The sequence below is a fragment of the Gallus gallus genome, chromosome 2, assembly GCF_016699485.2.
Source record: "Gallus gallus isolate bGalGal1 chromosome 2, bGalGal1.mat.broiler.GRCg7b, whole genome shotgun sequence".
In the NCBI taxonomy this organism is placed as follows: Eukaryota; Metazoa; Chordata; class Aves; order Galliformes; family Phasianidae; genus Gallus; species Gallus gallus.
In genome coordinates, this window is record NC_052533.1 from 139,500,234 (window position 1) to 139,514,455 (window position 14,222).

The 14,222-nt window shown below is 40.6% G+C and overlaps 1 protein-coding gene across 33 annotated transcripts in view; it reads right to left on the reverse strand.

Moving 5' to 3' along the window:
- FAM49B (family with sequence similarity 49 member B) overlaps nucleotides 1-14,222 on the reverse strand; it is a 96,739-nt gene that overhangs the window by 45,921 nt on the left and 36,596 nt on the right. For 2 of the 33 annotated variants that reach the window (XM_046929303.1, XM_046929383.1), the window contains exon 1: nucleotides 9,928-10,034. The exons of 29 other annotated variants lie outside the window; for them this stretch is intronic. Coding sequence is in view for 2 of the 4 variants with exons in the window: in XM_025148162.3 (XP_025003930.1) it covers nucleotides 9,500-9,533 (34 nt within the window). In the remaining 2 variants the exon portion in view is untranslated. Of the gene's footprint in view, nucleotides 1-9,499; nucleotides 11,608-14,222 lie in introns of those variants that run through there. 2 more of the 33 variants (XM_025148163.3, XM_025148162.3) reach the window with 2 other exon arrangements.

Below are 14,222 nucleotides of genomic sequence, written 5' to 3' on the forward strand. Positions count from 1 at the left end.
GCCAGTAATACAGGGGCTAATGCCTTACTGAAAAAAAATTAGAGTGCCCTATGCAAGATAGTTTGCTGAAATACTGTGGAAAAACAACTCTTACTGCCAGATAGAGCAGTTTCTAGGCAGAGACTTAATGTTACTTCTACAAGCGTTTCCAGTCTTTGCTACTATTAATGCAGGAATCAGAGGTCAAGCACACTCTGTCTCAGAGCAGGCTCCGAGTGCTCACAAGCAGGTAGCAGGGATGGCTCAGGACCAGAAGAAAGGTGAGGTCCAAGTGTTTCCTTCAATTCTGCATAAGCTGAGAGCTGCCAACCCAACCACACGTGCTCCAGTTCTCTGCCTTGCTCTGGGCAGATGTTCACAGATGCTGCTGAGCTGACAACCTGGAATAACTTGAGCAGCCATTTCTGTGATTAGCAGCTTATGCAGCACATTCAAGAGCCCAAAGAAAAGTGAATTTCATAGCTTAATGCAGCCAAGTAATTGTAACTAAAAAACTTTGTTTAAACTATGTTTAGGAATAACAGCACCTAGCATTAACCTATATATCCAACACTGTTGTACAGACATGAACCGCATTCAGAATCACTGTGTTGCACACATCTGTCTGAATTTGCTGAGGCCCAAATGTAGAAAGCACAGAAGACAGCAACAGAGATTTGAGCTGAGGCATCCTCCTCAACATGTTTCTCAACAGGCCTGAAAACGCATCAACAGCATGTCCAGAGAAGAGCAAAAAAGCTGGTGAGGGGTCTGGAGCACAAGTCTTGTGAGGAACAGATGGAGGAGCTGGGATTGTTTAGTATGGAGAGTAAAAGGCTCGGGGGAGACCTTATAGCTCTCTACAACAAGCTGAAAGGAGGCTCTAGTAAGGTGGGAGTCAGCCTCTTCTCCCATGTAGCAAGCTATAGGATGAGATGTAGTGGCCCTAAGTTGCACCAGGGGAGGTTCAGGCTGAATTTTAGGAAAAATTTCTCCTCTGAAAGTGGTGAAGTGCTGAACAGGCTGCCCAGGGAGCTGGTAGAGTCACTGTCCCTGAAGGTGTTCAAGAAACATCTACATGTTTTACTGCAGGACAGGGTTTTGAGGGGACATGGTGGTGGTAGGTAGATAGTTGGACTTAATGATCTTGGAGATCTTTTCCAGCCCTTATGATTCCAAAAAAAGAAAAAGCAACACATCGACTCCTATAAAAGCAGGAAAACCTTTACATGCTAGAATTCATACAGACAGCTTTAACAGAAAACAAAACTTGAGAACTGTATTGCTCACTTAGATGATACAAAGTTGGGTGTTGCTTTTTTCCCCCCTTTCCAACTTTACCAAAACAAAAACTTACAGCTGGAAGAGGAAATTGTCCTGTGAATTGATGAACTGCCTGTCAGGGATCTATCACAATATCCCCAGTAGTTTGCTTCTACACAGCTGAAAAGGTAAGTTCTCACTTCTCTGCTTTCAGGAGAGTAATGAAACTGTTTAAGATCAAAAGAAACAATACTAAAACTCAGTAGTTACAGCTTCATCCAGAAATCATGCAGTCAGTAACAATGGTGCTAAGATTCATTGTGAGTGAAGCAAAGATTAACTTCTCTTCACAAATTAATGAAGTTGCAACTGCAGACAAAAGGCACTCGTACATCACCTTCCACTGTGTCCACTGCAAACATTTGGCATAGGTTTCAAGCATTATCAATCCAAGACAATGCTTTAATTAAAGCGTAATTTACCACACTTACCACACAGAACCCTGACCAGCTTTTCCTCTGGTAATTACTCTGAAGTTATCAAAAAGGCTTCCAACTGTAAGCATTTTCTGTGATTCTTTCTCTCTTTTCAGTGTTACGTTTCTGTTTTCAAACACCACACATGCCATTTTGAGCTCAGCAGAGCTGCATGGTTTAGCAACTTTCCCTTAAAATAGAAATTCCCAAAACAACCTGAGGTTGGAGGATCTGAACAGAATAACAACACACCCCTCCACTAAGGGGAACAGCATAAGCTCAAGACTCAAGAGTTTGTTCACTTTTAAGAAGATCCAAATCAGATCCTTTACCTTTAAGCCCTCACTCACCCAACTTGCTGGAGTTCAGGAACCTGTGCCAAGATTTACCATAAATGCAGCAGTAGAAACAAAATAGATCCTGAGTTCAACATAAACCTGAAACTGTAAATACCGATTTCATCTAACCATACAATGAGCATGTTTCTCTATTTCACAAAGAAATGTGGAACTGTAAGTACAACTGTACTGATAAGAGATCATTTGAATATTCTAACATAAGACTATTTAACTAAGAAAAAAAAACCCAAACATAACCAGTATTTCACTGTTCCTCTTTAAAATAGTTACTCCTCACAGAGCAAATCCCCTCCTTAGAGTGTCCCTACTCAGAGGAAGATAGGCAGAACAGAGGTGAAGTGCTCCCCAACTTCCTCATAAAACAGGTTTCAATAGCAAGATGAAAATGGCAAGGTCCAGTTTCACAGACTGAAACACCACAAGGATATACACAGAATAATAGGGGTTGGAATGGACCTCTGCAGATCCCAATGCTAAAAGCAAGTTCTCTACAGTAAGTTACACAGGAAAGCATTCAGGCAGGCTTTAAATATCTCCAGAGTAGAAGACCCCACAGGCTCTCCAGGCAGCTTGTTCCAGTGCTCTGTCACCCTCAAAGTAAAGAAGTTCTTTCTCATGTTCAGATGGAACTTCCTGTGCTTCAATGTGAGGCCGCTGTCCCTCATCCTGTCACTGGACACCACCGATAAGAGCCCAGCCCCACTCTCTTGACTCCTGATCTTTACATATTTCTAAGTGTTGGTAAGATCCCCTCTCAGACGGCCCACAGAAACTGTATCCTATGCCATGTTATGTGTTTTCTGTATGCTACCATAGAGAAATAATCTTTTCTACTACTGCTGAGAGGATGACTTTTCATCAAGGCAAAAGAGCAGGACATAAAGGATGAGAAAACTGAAGATTTCTTCATTCTGAAGCATTCTGAAGCTACTGACTCTATGGTTAAATATACAAGCAACCTACAAGAACTCTTCCTAAGTAAGGCTTACAGCAAGAGGACTGCAGTTGCTCATCCAGGCTCCAGAGTTTCAGTTTTCCACTAGACAAAGGTCTACTGTGAGTTAAGACTAAAAACAAGAACTTTCCCATGCCATAAAAATTCCTCCTCACCAGGCTGTGCTCAGCCTGTCCTGGATCCACCCCTCCAACCTCTGTTTTGCAAAGAGCCCCAGCTGCAGCTGAGCAGGGCACCCACCTGGCTCACACACCGACACTCATTTCAGGACTCCACGAACAGATTAGAGTCAGGCTTCCCACGTGCCACAATCAGCAAGCAACTACACAAGCGAGCTTGCCTCCTTTGCATTAGGTGCAATTTAAAAAGTCTTACTACTGAAAGCAGGTAGCAGGGGATAGAGAAGGTACCCTGAAGCCCTGTATGTGAATATCTGGTCAGTACATCCTTTTTTTATTTTTCCTCCCGTTTCCTAATCATCCAGATTTAGACAAGCTTGTTATCTAGTCTACAGAAGACCAGGCATTACTTCAAGCTCTTAGCCACGTTTAGTAGACCTAGCTTTCTCAACCTGATTTTTAAGTAGTCCAAGATCTCAGCCCAGGAGGTCTGAATGATGTTTTTAGGGTTCAGTATTTTTTCTTTCTTTCTTTTTTTTTTTTTTTTGCTTAAAAGATACCACAGTGTTTCTGTTTGTGACCTTGAGTAGGAAGTCTCACTCTGAGAAAGCTGCTGACAGTCTCAGCTTTTACATCCGCTTCTCACTAGACATGAAAAGCAAGTGGACTCCTATGCTGCACATGAAATCTGATGAACTCTTAGCCATTCTTACACTCTCACATCCCCCCAAAACTTCAGTCTGTATCTATAGAGTAAGAGACCTTTGATCAAAACATAGATGGAGGAGCCACCATCAGAGACTTTAACCCACCTTTCCTACATTTGATGCCATTATAACCAAGTCAGTACAGGAGTTCTACAATTGTTCTACTGCTGCTCTGAGGCAAAAGAGAATTTTAGAATAATTCTTATATTCTCTTGCAGAAGCAAAACACCAACATTCAAATGGTCACATACAGGTCCTACAGGCTGCAATAGGAGGATTCAATTCATCTTTTCCCAAATCTGGCTATCCTTGGAATAGCAGATAAGTAGAAAAAAAATCTCATTCACACACTGGTCAGACTGTAAAGTTTTTTGCTACTGTAAGGCTAGAAATACCTGTTCCAAGATTAACAGCTTTGAGGGTACAAAGTTTTTCATGGGGAAATGCAGTCAAAAACCTGAAGCTAAATACACACTTGAAAGAAAGGCACTTTAAATAATAAAATTCATGTTGAAGAGTCAAGCCCAGCACACATTCTAGTTACAAATAGCAGCTTTGAATCTAAGAGTGCAATGAGAGACACACATCTCTTTTTCATCTACTTGCCATTACCTTTTGAGTGGATGCAAGCACATGCAGCAAGACTATAATCAATACCAGCACTGCGTCCGCATACAAACCTTCAGAAAAGTTCCAGGTCCATGGATTTGAAGAGTAACAGAGTGATAGGAATAAGCGGCACCAATAATGCATAACTAGACTTGAATTTAAAGTGCCTAACTTTTGCAGTTTCCAAATTGACATCTGGGGCTTCATCTGCAAAGTACCTTAAAGCCATGTGACAAGTGAGCTGCTCTATAGGTGAAGCGTGCCCTAGGCTGTTCCTCCATGAGAAACCCACAGGGTGCTTACCCACATTATCAACCAGAGGAGAGGGAGTACTACATGTGGAGCCACTGTTCACCCCAACAACAGGCAAAGCCTCCCAAGCTCCTCAGAAGCTCATTATCTAGGGGAGTGTTACTTGTATTGTGCAACATAAACCCAGAAGCAAGCTCCAGCTTGGCAAGAGGTGCAAACAAAAGTGCGCACATGCACTGTACATGCATACCTTCTAGGAAGAAACTGGATCTGTCACGTGGTGCTGTGTACTCATCTGCTCAAGGACCATGATTCAGTGCCTGCAGAGCTGTACAAGGACTATGATTCAGTGCCTACAGGGTGTGTTAGATTTGGTACAGCTGCACTAATTGTACACAACAGACGTGTCTGGCTGCTGACAGGGAAGGGCTACACACACGTAGTTAAGAGCACTCAGAGAAGTATAACCAGGTCTCTCTGCCTTCAGATTTATTCAGCATAACTACAGAAATCTTCTGTATCATCTGGTTCTTTTGTTTTTTTTTTTTTCAATACCCTCAGAATAAATGAAGCTAGTTAACTTTCATGATAGGCAGGATTTACTTCATGGCTTGTCATGCCTAGCATGGGATAGAACAAACATTACCTACTATGGAATTATTTGTGTTGCCATTCGTGAACTAATGCAGTTTATCAGGGACATCTCACGTGGCACATACGCTGCCAAAGAATGGCATGATTTATTGGTGATCCTCCAGCAGAACTTCCTATAGCAGGAACCTTCTGACACAGCAGACATTTGCCAGTAGTCTCTAACTATTAGAACATGACACAGACAAGACAGAGGAAGTGAAAAGATATACAAAACTATAAATCTCATTAATAAAGATATGCTTGTCACTGAACCTAAGCTAGAAAGTTACTTTAGCATTATGGTACTGTCATGAGCATCACAGAAAAACTAGAACAAGTAAGCTGACTTTACACAAGCAATGTAAAATCACTTTGGCCAATCAAGCACCTTTTAGCAGCTTTTTTCTATCTTTCAATAAATATGTCTTTCACAGATTTAGAAACATTATGAATATTTTGATTTTGTTTAATCTCTTATCATGTAAATACAGAAATGAATGCTGGCCTCCTGGGACTGTATCTCCCATATCACAGAATCATAGAACAACCTGGGTTGAAAAAAACCTCAAAGATCATCTAGTTTCAACCCCCCTGCTATATGCAGGATCACCAACCACCAGACCAGGCTGCCCAGAGCCACATCCAGCCTGGCCTTGAATGCCTCCAGGGATGGGGCATCCACAACCTCCTAGGGCAACCTGTTCCAGCCACCCACTGTGTGAAAAACTTCCTCCTCTCCTACTATCTAACCTAAATCTCCTTGTCTAAGTTTAAAACCACTCCCCCTTGTCCTATCACTATCCATCCTTGTGAACAGCTGTTGCCCCTCCTATTTGTATGCTCCCTTCATGTATTGGAAGGCCACAATGAGGTCTCCTGGAGCCTTCTCGTCTCTAAGCTAAACAATCCCAGTTCCCTCAACCTTTCTTCATAGGAGAGGTGCTCCAGCCCTCTGATCATCTTAGTGGCCCTTCTCTGAACCTACTCCAAGACCTCCACGTCTTTCTTGTGTTGGCAGCCAGGCCTGGACACAGAACTCCAGATGGGGCCTCACAGTAGCTGAGTAGAGGGGGAAAATATCTACCTGGTAATACAGTTGTATACTTATAAGTACAAATATCAGCAAAAGTATTAAAATTTGACTGAGATCTACCAGGACTAAAAGAAAAGTTTTCATTTGGCTACACTTTCAGTCAATGTATAATATTGCAGAGGAAAACAAAGAGGTTTCCACAGATAATAATCTTGCACCTATCTTTGAGGTCTTTTATTTAGGAGCTACTGAACTACAGGAACTATGTACAGTAACTACACAAATATGCATTTTGATAATTTAGTTAAAACCTTGAGTGCTTTCAGGTAATTAACACTTCTGCACCTGTTAGTCATAGTGAGGCTAAACATACAACACCAAGCATTGCAGGACTTCAGTTAAGTATTGGAACTCCGCTACAACAGCAAGCCTTGGTAATGGTAAAATTGGACACATCTGGAGGGGGATAAGCACTGAAAAGGCTGTTTTTGCTGACCCTTCCGAGAGCCACTGAGGATACACTGCATGAAATACACACACTGAGATCTCTCTACTGCTTTACATTATAAAAAACAAGGTGATGAAACAGCGCAGCTCCAAAAATAAGATTCTGCATTTCTACTTTGCTACAGACATTCAGGTTAACTCTCACGCCTCAATGTGAAAAATAACAGAGAGCCTAATCTGAGATTACAAATAAACATTAAAAAAATAAGAATGAACATATTACATAAAACATAGGTGGAAAAAAAAAGTTATATCCAGGTCAACCATTACGACACTGCTGGTGGCTGCTGCTGGATTATTAGAGGAGTACCTTAAAATGTTAAGAGGTAGTTTAAAATTAACATTCAACTTTTATTAGGATAAATTTCTAATATCAAGAATGAGTGCAAAAGTACAGTTTAAATTTTACTAGGTGTATTACTAGTACTAAAATATATATATATAAATGGAATTGCTCCACAGGCAAGCCCTAGATTTGAAGATAAGTTTGTGTAAACGTTGAGCAAGACTCAACCCATCAACACGATCCACCACCTCTACCTTTTCCTGTGTACCTCAAATCTGAAGAACCAACCACCCCTAGAAAATACAACCAACTTCTTGGTCTTGTGGTCACCCAGAGCACAGTCAGGGCTCACGACCACTACACTTACAACAACTGAGAGCACAGCCATACAATGACAGAAGTTACTGAGCAGTTCATAGAAACGTGACAGTTTTCTCAAGATCACAAGCAGTCAAGAAACCAGGCAGGAGAATAAGGCGGATCTAGAAAGGTGGTCTCTGGCTAGCCCTAGGATCCATGCTGTGATCCTAATAGATGGCAGAGGCCATCAGCTGCTGCAATTTCTTTGCCAACTTTGAAATCGGCAAATGAAGTGCATATTCCATTCCCACAAGTAGCTTCCAAAGCAGCACTTAACGCACAGTCTTCTCTGGATTGTATTGCATCCCACCAATACTGGAAAGTAGCACCACACAGGAAGGCCAATGATAAGAACTAACTCATGCAACTTACAAGAAATCCCTTTGTTTGTCACACAGCTTCTCAAAGCCTCATTCACTGCTTCTGCACATCTACAGCACCAGGAAAACAACCCACAGTAGGAAGCTCAACTATGAGGAGACGCTTCATTTCTGCCATAAATTCCACTATACACATTCAGATCTTTGATTATTGTAAGAAATGTTACAAACTATTTTACAGACATTTAGTTTCTGCAACTGAACACAGTGCTGGTAATGCCAAAGAGCTTCATCAGCACTAACGTACCTCAAGGACCACTGTTCTGAAAAGGCACAGCATGGTAGGGCTGAGGTAATGAGACACTTACTCAAAAGAATATCACCAGCTCTTCTACTAGCCAGCAAGAGCTGCTGCCCAAAGGAGTGGCTCAACCTTTTTCCAACCGCAGCTCTTTCCTACTTTGTCATAAGCCCACATGCTGTAAAGCCAAAGGCAGAATTACTTATCTCATTTTCTTTTACACTTCTGCGTCTCTGGTAAGAGCAGCTGAATGGCAAAAGTGTCACCATTCAGCACCCAACTTCAAGAAAAAAATATGTCACATTTATACATAAGGAAATGGAGATTTGAGAAAAACACAAAGCAAAAAGAAGCACACTGAAGTCCAGTGAGGGGCACAAAAAGACAGATGGACAGACCTCCCAATAGATACACCTTGATGTATGGAGATACTACCATCTATTCTACCCTTCTGAATACTTCTGTTGGAAAGGTTTTCAATCTGGAGTCACAGTACCTGACAGCATCCCAGACTTCCACAAAGGTGCTATCACACAAGAGCTGGAAAACTTTAAAATTGAATTAATGTTTCACAACATCAATTTTAAAGAAATATGTCAGTTTAGTTCTGTATTTTGCTCAGTGAATAAGAGACTTAAAAGGCAAACAAGTTTTGTGTCTTATGGCATTTTATAAATTTCCAATGGAGAAACAGAAACAACCCTAAACAAATCTGTGTCGAGATATGGTTGTTCAGGGTTGTTTCAGCCACATCAGTAACTTTCACAAGCTGACAGTCAGAAAAGTGTTTTACAAGAGAACATAATAGTTTGGTGGTTTCATCAGAATTTATAACTGCAGTTCATCATAACTGAAGAGGTTCCGCAAGTTTGCTTTTTTTTAAATAATAAAATATTTTGAGAGCTTATGAGTTAACAGCAGTTTTAAGTGATTTTATTTGCATCACTGCTGTACAGTCTGTCAAGAGCAAATGTTATCTATCATCAAGCTGCACACTTACCCTTACCACTCTTCTCTGACGTGCAAGCACTGCTATCAGAAACACTCCTATCACTGAGGCATTCAGAAGTGTTGCAACAGTCCAAAGTTACTATTACAAACAATCCCAGCATGCACATTTGTAGCTTTCAGTCTCTTCTTTCACTTGCACTCCCATGCTGAAGAATAAAAGCTTATTTCTGTCCTGCTTACTCCTTAAAATGCCTGAGTATTTAAGGAAAAATGAGCACTTCTGAAGTAATTGATCTTTAAGGCTTTGTTCCCGCTTTCAAAAATTCTAACCAAGTGCATTTTTCCCCATTTACAAAATAGATACTCAAGAGACTAAAATAGACACTTACTGTAATTTTGAGAAACCAAAATCTGTCCACACATAAAGCTTTGGTTTTTTTCCCTCCATTTGTGGAAGCAGAGTGCAAGCAGTTCCAGATGCAGCAATTCTGAGCATGAACATACAAGTAACAGTCACCTACACCCAGTAATTTCCACTCTTGTCACTTGGAAATCAGTGAGCCCTAATTAAGCTGCCAAGAAACCCAAGCCACAGGGCTGGCTTTAGTTTGGAAAGACAAGCAAAAACAAATAGACAAGAAAACCCAACCCAAACAAACCTGTCCTTGAATTATTTGAAGAGAAGCGATCAGGCCAAAATAACATAACTCTGGGAGAAATCTCAGTGTACCAAAGCTTTGCACTTTACGCCAAGACTCTGTCCAAAGTTTCATGACCAAATCAGTCAAACGATCCATGAAGTCAACTCGGAGCTTACCTGAGGTGCTGTGGAAGAACATGGAGGTATGTGCAATTACCAGCCTTGCCCTTATAAATCCTCAAACTTGGAACCATTTAAGACGAAGTTATACACAGCTGGACTGTGCTAAAAGTGAAACACCCACTTCTGTTACTTTGATAAGAGGAAGTTACGACCTACTAACTGCTCCTTCAGTCTAGGTTAATCTGCTTCTGTTTTAGAACACTGGTTAATTCACACAGTCTTTGTATAGCTATACTCACAAAGAATTGCAGAAAAGTATTCTTTACTGGTAGGGAGATCTTGGCAGATAGTTCCTTCCACTAGTTAAGAGATGAAAAAATAATCAAGGAATGCCACTCACGATGCTTTTAACATTAAGACGGCACATGAACTATGCAAGCAATCTTCTATGTATATGAACACCACTCATTAGCAAAAGGCTTAATGAAACACCTCCTCATAGCTGCAGGGAATCTCCTAAAGAAGATGTAAAGAACAGTACTGAAAAACAAGAAAATGGTACAAATGCACAGAATTCAAAGGCAGGCAACAAGGCCATCAGTCTCACCTTACTTTTGAGTTCACGCTGAAAGTGGAATTGCTTGTGACAGGGATCACAGGATTAGACTTATCTCCTAACTTACATAAATCATTTGCCTTCACAGCCCTGAAGGAAAGAGAGCCTTTAAAAGGTATTTGCAAGACACTACGTGGTTCCTTTCTTAAAGCTGTTCTGTTATCAGACTTGAAGCCACCTGTTTCCACTCCCCACAGAAAAAAAAACCAGTTGGCCCAAGTGACCAACTCCTAGAAAAATTAAGAACTGTCTAAAAGCCAGAATGATGTTGGAATTGCCAAGGACAGCTGCAGACATAACCCCTTCAAGTGTCCCATTTATCAAAACTGGATTGTTAAGAATTATTGTTGCTTCTACATAAGGCTGATATTCTCAGAAGCCTTGAGAAACACCTAAAAATACTCTAAGTTGAAAATTAACAAACTGAAAAACATTTAGAAGAACTGCTAAAAAACATGTAAGCTTAGTACTGGACAGTGATGTTGGCATGAGGTAATGCCAACCACTTTATTACTCATCCTCGTTATTTCCCAAGGGAGACAGGAAAACACACATTTTATTGCTGTAGAACACAAAAAGGTTCACTGTAAGAAACAGCAGGAAATTAAAGAAATAACTTGATAAGAATTTGGGGGGAGTGGGCAAGTTGTTATACCAGGAACTCAGATAAAACTTCACTGTTAGAACAGGATTGTAAGCAGTTCCAGTAAAGCAGCTGTAGTTACAGGTCAAACAGTACTCTGCGTTTTTACCAGAGCCAAGCTTTTGCTGGCTTCTTGAACAATGTGGTGTAATGCACAAGTCCTGCCTGTCAAGCATTCTTGCAGGACCTAATATCTGTGTACACTTAGAGCTTTCCTTCATCTTACCATTCAAATAATCTCAGCTTTCTTGTTAGCAACTTTCATCACCCCCGCTTCATTTGAAAGGCTTTATCATTCATACAAATAGCCATGCTTCAGAGTAACCTTCACTTGCAAGAACATGCAGCCCCAAACTCAAAACACAACAGCCAGTCAACACATTACCACTACATATACTCCGAGACTTCTGTTTAAGCACGCATACCTCATTCAACACAGTTCCCCACAGCTCCCAAGAATAATTAAGCTCCCTCCTATTCAACTTAACCTGTAAAGACTGCAATAGCACCAAGACTGCAAATTTCCTGAAGTTCCTCAGATGGCACAGTTGCACCACCGGGAACACCACCTTCACACAGTGAGACTGCCTTATCTTCTGAGTTTCCAGACCAGAGCTTTATTGTCAGCTAGTAATGTTACTCATTTAATAGCTTTCCACTCTATCTCCCACAGAACTTACCCTAGTCTTTCTAGTTAACGTAACTTTCAGCTATATCATAGAAAGAAAATACTGTCCATTCTCATGAGATGGATCCAATCGAACAATGTTTAATGAACACTGAGATACACAAGAGGAAAAAGAAATAGTTTGTCAGTACACTGAGAAAGAGTTCACTGAAATATGTAGAACTACAAAATATTTTTACCCAGCACCATTTGTAGCACTGTCAATTACTCCAATAGGCACTAGCACAACGCTCTGCCCCACAGTTCTAAGTGCAGCCATGCCATGCCCACCTTTATACACATGCACACACACATAAAAAGAGCTCCTGCTTGGCAGCCAACATTCTTTTAAGCTATAAAATCCACTAGTAACAGCTTTTTTTTTTAAACTACTGTTTTTGTTACTCATACAATTTATGCCAGAGTTAAACTAAGATGCAGCGTAGAGTTTTGCTTTGGGTTACTTTGTGAATACAAAGCCAATACAAAGATAAGCTACTCAATCATCGTTAAGTTAAACAGTTTGCCAGAATTAACCAAGGAGGCCCATACTCATCTCCAGTTTGCTTTGAGGTGACAGTAAAACATCTTAACAACCACAGCACAGAGGTAAATCACACTTGGAACAGATTTCTGACAGGATTAGAAGCATAGCACCATTTTAAATCAGATCAGAATCTGAAAGAATATGCAGTTTAATCCCCAGTAGGTGTCATTTACTAATATAAAATGCAAGTCATTAAAAGCCTTGGATCTTCAGGGTGCCCTTTTCCCACCAACTGCCAGCACCACTTCTGGCTACAGTTTCCAGCTACACTACTTATACCAAAAGCATAGAAAATAAGAATCAGAATTAGCACCTGCAGCAGAGTTAAATTCTGGCTGACTTCAATACATCTTACTGCCTTTTGATGTCCTTCAGATTAGGACAAAAAGTTCAAAGGTTTTAGTAGGAAAAGGTTAAGTTTATTTTGGTTTAGCTGTATAGGCATGTCCAACTACCTGTTCATTAAGCTGCTCCCCCCTTACTGACACTGAAGTCAGTAAAAATCAGCTTACACAGTATTTGAATAAAAATAGGAATCACTTCAACAAAACCAACCTGAACCAAGACTGCTAGAAGTAATGTCTCACTTTCAACCAGCAAAATAATTCCAGTTTCATGCAGACAGTATCAACAATCAAGCATTATAGTATTCACCTAAGGGGAGGAAAAGCGGAGTGCCAGCACTGGAAAACCACCCAATAAGCAGTGTGTTATCTTTAAACTAAGCAGAATTGTAAAATTCCAGACAAAACAAGTCTGTTTAGCACTGAGTAATGTTAAGAACAACTCTCTGAAAGCTGCTGTAGCTGTTAATTGGCACCTGCATTCTTCCTGCCCCCACCCCACCTCAGCACTATGGGCTTTCCATAAAGTCGAGAGAGAACTTCTTTCCCTCTGTTCAGCAGGTTAATTCGAGCTTCTCCTGCTGAATGCAGCAGCAAAAAGACTAACAGAAGCCTGAATTCCATCATTAAGCTCAGATTTGCAGAGAAAGAGATGTTAGCTAGTGCACCAATGAAAGCAATGTGAGAGAGAAAAAGATCTATATAGAAACAGCCCCATATCAGCAGCTTTGCAAAGCCACCTTACACACACAAGACAGTGGAAAAATGAATAACCCTTTGGCATCTTCACTAACAAGTAGACTACTACTTAGTCCTGATTTAGGACACCCCTACAAGCAGCTCGCAAGGCAAAGGGCTCCATACCCAGTGCACTTCATGAAGGTAGGACAGGTTTCCCTCCTACATCATTTTTTGGTGTTAAAATGAAACCTCACAACTGGTACCATAACGAGCACTTACTTCAAATACACTGATTTTCAGCACTGCCAGGAGAACAAGTAGTGAAGTGTTCTTATTTCTACAGAAGCTATAAATACAGCATCACTTAAAGATGAATCTCTCTTCTTACCTGAAAGCTCTTTTTTTTTTTTTTTTTAACCTAAAATATCTTCTTTGCTTTTTATACTTGCTAAAAACAGAGGACAAACCCAAGCCCTCAACTTTCTCTTTAAGTTAAAGGATTTTTACATTGCACCACAACACTGACAGTGAGCTTGAACAACTATATTCACTACACTCACACGGGAAGAATCCGGATGGGGATTTTCTGGCAAGGGAACAACAGCCAAAATGATTCACACGAAACGTCCACCTCACCCAACAGCAGGTATTTAACAGCAGATGCCTGGTATTCTTTCAGAGGTAGTTAAAAGACTTTCTGGACCAGAAGTCATATCTGCATCTTGAATAGCTATGAACATCTTCAGACTCTTCAACCAACACTGACAGCAAGTGCCCAAGTTTTTTTTCCCCACACAGTAACTAATTTAAAAGTCTGATTTAATTTATTTTAAACATACTGCCTGAAAACT